The following is a 7,203-nucleotide window of genomic DNA, read 5'->3' as shown; positions in this document are numbered from 1 at the left end:
GATATTTTAATATTGATATGGAGGATGAATTAATGTAACTGAAATTCGTACAATATTAAAGTTTATGGGGTATGTAAAGGTTACTCAACACTGATTAGGAATAATAGTTGTTATAAAAAGATTTAAAACTTATTCTGTCCTTATATGTGCATATCTAGGCAATGAAAAATTAAGTAAGATTTTCTAAGTTATTACCTTTATGGAGAAAATAAAGAAAGAAAGTGTTGAGTAAAAGTTGTTGTTTCAAAAAATTTTTTAAAATATTAATAAGTTAAAAATTAGATTGTGAAAAGTAATTAGACGCAATCAAGTTGTGGAAAAAAAGTAAATATCAGACAGCAGAGTGATTGAGATTGATGATAGAAATGAGAGACTGGGAGCCACAGGAGTCCGACCACATCCATCTACCAAAAGATGGTGATGAAAGGCGAGAAGATAAGAAAGATAGGTGTAAATGTGCAATTAAATCAGTACCTAAAGGGTGTTGTTGATGTTAATGAAATGAATGTTGTGTAGTGTTGGTTGGAAACTAGATGAATACCCCTATAAATAGATGAAATTAGAGAGTAGTGAGATGATATATTGATATAGTTGTGTAGGAGTTGTGACAGATAGGATGCTTTATCTTGGTCAACCTTTAAAAAATTTTTTACTCTTGTCTTCACTAATTATGCTTGTACTTATTTTAGGCTTATAACACTGATGATTAGAGCTCTGGAAATATGCACTTAAAAAACCCTAAAATATGCATGCAAATATGCACAAAAAACAGTTGAAATATGCACTAAAATATGCTTTTATGCATTTAATGCATATATATAAAAAACGCAGTAATTATTGTATTAAAAGTATTTAATTTTTTTATGCTCAATAACAAAAAATAGGTATTGAAATTTTTATCACCTATACATCTTTATATTCATTTATTCTTTATATTCATTTTCATCCTCATCATTCTTTATTATATGATTATTAAAGTTAAAACTGTATATTATTAAAGGTGTTTCTAAATTTCCTAAAAAAGAATTGTGCCGTCTATCTGATAATAATTGTTTATACGCGAAAAAACTTCTTTACACTTCACCCTGTTAGGCTGACATTGTAGAAATTAAAATACAATTTATGAGCTATCAAACACCTGCCGTAGATTCAATTCAAAATTTTGTGTTCGTTACACTGGGCAGAAATTCAATATTTTTGTGAGGGGGTTGACTCAACCCCCCTCCCAGAACTTAAAAATCGAGATACTCAATCGATCTTTGCGGCATAATTACGAGCTATTTGAGCTTATCCCCTTAAGCCCCAAACAACCCCTTAATTGGTTCAACTCAAGAGAAAAATGTTGAGAAATATTAAGCATGTAAATTCTACGAATAAACTTTTAAGATAGAGGGAAAAATTCTAAGGAAAATAAATAAATCAATAGTTGTTGTGTTATCAAAGATCAAAAATTTTGATTTTTCGTGAAAAAGTGAATGTTTTAAAGCGTCTTTTCATAAATAACTCAAAATATGCACTTTTAATAAATGCGTATGCACTTATAAAATTTATCCAAAATATGCAAATATGCATTTAATATGCATTTTGCATATTTCCCGAGTTCTACTGATGATGCTCTCTTTAGAGCGAAAACGTTCTGTTTTTTAATGTAGCCCTTTATTGGGGTTTTAAATAAATATACCTTTTACACAGAAGATTTTCTTCAATTTTTGTAATTATGGTATACAGCCAGTTACAGGAAATTTTTCCTTATGGAATTTACTGATGCTTTTTTTTTGTAATTTTACAGGTGTTTTCTGTGATCGTCATCATGTCTTACGACCGGGTAGAGAAAAAAGCAGAACAACTAATCCAGACCTGCATTTATATACAAGCCACGACAGGAGACGAAAATGCCCTGGTTATAGCCAACCTGGCGAAAGAACTTACTCCCAAGTTCTCTGCTGCTGGCTTTTTCGACATCAACCAGCAGCTTCTGCCTACGTTTTTCTCCAATTTGTCCACGTACTTGATTATTATTCTACAGTTTAAGATGTCTTCACTTTAGTTCAATTATTTGTAATTATCGATTTTAGGTATCAAATAATATTATAAATCAACATAAATGAAAATATGTGGCCGTTTACCAAAAGCTGATATGTCCACTTTTTGTGATTTGCACTTTTTTATGCCAGCTGATACTGTGTGATTATATGCTCCGTCTGCCCAAAGCGGATAAATGTCCAGTTAGACCAGGGCATTTAGCACTAAAAACACCCGAATAAATAATTTTTTAAATACAGCACCTATAGACTTGCAGTTTTTTGCATTATGTTCAGGATGACGCCAGGAAAAAGTCTACTATTCAAAAATGGGTGGAAATGCATAATTGCACTGTAAAGTGCATAAAATGCATCCAAAATTGCAGAAATATAAAAACAAAGTCAAAATCAGAATACTAAGGAACAAAATTTATTATTTGGGGGGTTTTTGGGGTCACTGATTACGATTACGCCATCAGAACTGATCCACGGATCACCTGGTGCCCAAGGTCACAGCAAGAGACGTCATCTTCTGGAGTTTCGATGGTTTTCGGCGTTAAATCGATGCAAACGGATTACCCACGAATTTTAGGGGTCGCTAAATAGGAATATTATATCAGAATTAACATCCGGAGTACCTGGTGCTCAGGGTCGCTACTAAGGCACGTTATCTTCTGGAGTTTCGAGGGATTTCGGCACTAAATTGATGTAACTGAACTACTCGGGGGGATTTTGAGGTGGCTAAACACGAAAATGCCATCAGGACAGACCTTAGGATTACCTGGTGCCCAAGGCCACTGTAAGGGACGTCTTCTTCTGGAGTTTCGACGGCTTTCGGTATCAAATTGATGCAAACGGATTACTTACGGATTTTGAGGTCGCTAAACACGAATATTCCATCAACACTGACTCCCTGTGCACCTGGAGCCCAAGCTCACTGCAAAGGGCCGTCCTCTTCTGGAGTTTGAGAGATTTCGGCAATTAATTAATAAAAATGGATTACTCGGGAGTTTTTGAGTCGTTAAACATGAATATGCTATCAGAACAGATCTCTCGATCACCTGGTGTCCAAGGTCATTGCAAGGGACGTCATCTTCTGGAGTTTCGAGGGCTTTCGGTATTAAATTGATGCAAACGGATTACTTACGTGTTTTTGAAGTTGCTAAACACGATTATGATATCAGAATTTAACTCCGGAGTATCTGATGACCAGGATCGCTACTAGGGCACGTCATCTTGTGGAGTTTCGAGGGTTTTCGGCATAAAATGGATGCAAATGCATTACTCGGGGTGTTTTAAGGTCGCTAAACACCAATATGCGATTAGAACAAACCCACGGAGCACCTGGTGCCCAGGGTCACTGCAAGGGTCGTAATCTTCTGGAGTTTCGAGAAATTTCGGAATTAAATTGATGCAAATGGATTACTGAGGGGTTCTTGAGGTCGCTAAATACGATATGTCATCAGAACCGAATCCCGGAGAACCTGGTGCTCAAGGTTATTGCTAGGGGCCTCATCTTCTGGAGCTTCGAGAGTCTTCGGTGCTAAATTGATGCAAACGGAAAACTCAGGTTTTTGGGGTTGCTGAACGCGAATACGCCATCAGTATACATACCTAAGGCAGGTCATCTTCTGAAGTTTCGACGGTTTTTGGCATTCAATTGATGCAAACGGATTATTTACTAATCGGATTTTGGAGTTGTTGAACACGATTGCGTCATCAGAACAGACACCAGAGCACCTGGTACCTAGGGCACGTCATCTTCTGGAGTTTCGAGGATTTTCGGTACCTAATTGATGCAAATGGATTACTCATGAGTTTTTGGGGTTTCTGAACATAATACGCTATCAGAACAGACACCGTAGCACCTGGTGCCTAAGGCACTTTCTCTTCTGTAGTTTCGATAATTTTCGGTACTAAACTAGTGCAAACGGATTACTCTTGAATTTTTTGTGGTTGCTGAACATGACCATGCCATCAGACCCAGCCAACGTAGCATCTGGTGCCTAAAGCACGTTATCTTTTGGAGTTCGAGAGTTTTCGGTACTAAATTGATGAAAAATGAATTACTTTTTGATTTTGGGATTGCTAAACACGAATATGGCTTATATGAGGAATTCTGTAGTATCTTGTGATTATGGTAATCACTAATAACGTCAACGCATAATAACACTCATATAAAAAAATAAATAGATCAACATAGTAGAGTTCGTATTCCGCAAACCCAAAAACCTATGAGCAATTCGTTTACATCAATTTAGTACCAAAATTTTTCTAAATTCCATAAGATGATATACCTTAGGCATCAGGTGCTCCGGTGTTTGTTCTGACGGCGTATTTGTCTTCAGCAACCCCAAAAACCCATGAGTAATCCTTTTGAATCTATTTAATGCCAAATACCCTCAAAACTCCAGAGGATAACGTGCCTTAGGCTCGTGTGCTCCGGTGTCTCTTCTGATGGCGTATTTATGTTTAGCAATCCCAAAAACCCCTGAGTAATCTGTTTGCATCAATTGAGTACATAAAACTTTCGAAACTCCAGAAGATGACGTGCCTTAGGCACCAGGTCCTCCGGTGTTTGTTCTGATGGGGTATTCGTGTTCAGGATCCCCAAGAACCTATAAGTAATCTGTTTTAATCAATATAGTACCGAAAACCTCGCTTAGCTGATGACGCCCCTTGCAGTGACCCTAGACACCAGGCTCTACGATGGTCTATTTTGATGGCATGTTAGTATTTACCGACCTCAAAAACCCCCGAGTAATTTATTTTCATCAATTTAATGCCGAAATTCCCTAAAACTTCAGAACGTGACGTCCCTTGTAGTGACCTTGGACACTAGGTGTACAGGGGGTGGGTTGTGATGGCATATTCGTGTTTAGCGACCTCAAAAACCCTCCAGTAAATCCATTTACATCAATTAAATGCCGAAAGCCCTCGAAACCCCAGAAGATGTCGTGCCCTAGTGGCGACCCTGGTCACCAGGTATTCCGAAGTTCAATTATGATGGCATACTCGTGTTTATCGACCCCAAAGACCCGTAAGTAATCCGTTTGTATCAATTTAATACCGAAATCCCTCGAACCTCCAGAAGATGACGTCCCTTGCAGTGACCTTGGGTACCAGGTGATCCGGTGGTCTGTTCTGATGGCATATTCGTGTCTAACACCTCAAAAACCCCCCGAGTAATCCATTTTTATTAATTGAATGCCAAAATCCCTCAAAACTCCAGAAGAGGACGTCCCTTGCAGTGACCTTGGGCTCCAGGTGCACAGGGGGTCGGTTCTGATGGCATATTCGTATTTAGCGACCTCAAAAACCCTCCAGTAATCCATTTGCATCAATTAAATGCCGAAAACCCTCGAAACCCCAGAAGATGACGTGCCTTAGTAGCAACCCTGGGCACCAGGTACTCCGGAGGTCAATTCTGATGGCATATTAGTACTTAGTGGCCCCTAAAACCCGTGAGTAATCCATTTGCATCGATTTAATGCCGAAAATTATCGAAACTCCAGAAGATGACGTCTCTTGCACTGACCTTGGGCACCAGGTGATCCGAGGGTCAGTTCTGATTGCGTAATCGTATTCAGTGACCCCAAAAACCCAAGAAATAATGAATTTTGTTCCTTAGTATACTGATTTTGACTTTATTTTTATATTTATGCAATTTTGGATGCATTTTATGCACTTTACAGTGCAATTATGCATTTCCACCCATTTTGGAATAGTAGACTTTTTTCCTGAAGTCATCCTGAACATAATGCAAAAAACTGCAAGTCTCTAGGCGCTGTATTTAAAAATTTATTTATTTTGTGCTAAATTCCCTGGTCTAAGTGTACTGTGAAATTTTCAACAAATCAACGTTTGCCAAAAACTGATATATGTACACATATGTAACATATATGTATGTGTAATTTTTTTAAGAAAATAAAGAGTACGCCAATGAGATATATCAAATTAAAAATCATTTTTGACTTCCTCGTTCAATTTGTTCTAAAAAAATCTACCATCCGTTTTTTATACGACGCGCCGTTTTCATGCAAAAAATAAAACAACGCTTACAAAGTGTCCGACATAGTTGGTCTTTTATTATGAATGTATAGAAACTTATTTCGAATACCTGTAAGCGTTAACATGTTTTATTTTTTTTTTCATAAAAACGGATTTACATTGAACAGAATTCAAAAATGGTTTTTAATTTAAAATAAACTTACGTGCATAGAAATCGGCCTTCCTAAAAATTTGGTCATTTTTGAAGTCTCGTATTTCCTAAACCTGTTGGCCGATTTAAGTGATTTTTTTAATATGTTATAGCCTTATTCTTCAACAATATCGCTGTAATAATATTATTGCTAAACAGGTAAGTGTTATTTTATACCGGGTGTAACAATGATAGTGTGTTTTTTCCTCAAAGTTCGGAACACCCTGTGGAATATTCTAGCGTATATAAAATATTAAAATTAAAACTCAACTGTAGCCTTAGGCTTTCTTAACATTTTGCTTTTTGATTCATTCGCTTATGTTGGAAAATAAAAAAGTTAGGTATTTTAACAACTAGCAACGTTCTTCATCAATACAGGGTATTTCTAAATAAGTGCGACAAACTTTAAGGGGTACTTCTGCATGAAAAAATAATGACCGTTAGGTTTATAATCATATGTTCGCAAATGCTTCGTTTCAGAAATACGGGATGTTGAATTTGTTCGTACAATCCGACGATTTATTTATTGCTCTAAAACCGCACGCGATATACAAATGAACCTGGGTAAGTTTGAATAGATAATTATTGTGCATTTTTTGGCATACAGTAAAGAATTGTATATTCACCATTGGCGTGCATACGGGTAATATGACCTGTATGCAGGCCAATGGTGAAAATAAAGTTCTTAATGGTATGTCAAATATGCGCAATAACTACCTCTTAAAACCCACCAAATTTCATTTGCATATCTCAACCGGTTTTAGAGCAGTAAATAAATCGTCAGTTTGTAAAAAAAATTCAACATCCCGTATCTCGAAAACGAAGCATTTGCGGACATATGTTTATGAATGAAACGGTCATTATTTTTCATACAGAATTTCCCCTTAAAGTTTGTCGCACTTATTTTGAAACACCCTGTATTGATGACGAACGTTGCTAGTTGTTAAAATACCTAATTTTTTTATTTTTTAACATAAGCAA

The 7,203-nt window shown here is 36.6% G+C and overlaps 1 protein-coding gene across 1 annotated transcript; it reads left to right on the top strand.

Annotated features, from left to right (window-relative positions):
- The first annotated feature begins 1,801 nt into the window (after nt 1–1,801).
- On the top strand, nt 1,802–2,230 carry LOC126891165 (uncharacterized). Its single transcript, XM_050660348.1, has one exon. The coding sequence runs from the start codon at nt 1,811–1,813 to the stop codon at nt 2,045–2,047; it is 237 nt and encodes a 78-aa protein (XP_050516305.1). The 5' UTR covers nt 1,802–1,810; the 3' UTR covers nt 2,048–2,230.
- Nucleotides 2,231–7,203: the final 4,973 nt, after the last annotated feature.

This window comes from Diabrotica virgifera, chromosome 9 (assembly GCF_917563875.1).
Source record: "Diabrotica virgifera virgifera chromosome 9, PGI_DIABVI_V3a".
NCBI classification, from domain to species: Eukaryota; Metazoa; Arthropoda; class Insecta; order Coleoptera; family Chrysomelidae; genus Diabrotica; species Diabrotica virgifera.
Note: the sequence above shows the minus strand (reverse complement) of the source record. Positions and strands in the feature narration are given on the sequence as shown.

Excerpts from the sequence above, each read along its gene's own strand:
- LOC126891165 (XM_050660348.1), top strand. The coding sequence starts at position 1,811 with ATGTCTTACGACCGGGTAGAGAAAAAAGCAGAACAACTAATCCAGACC.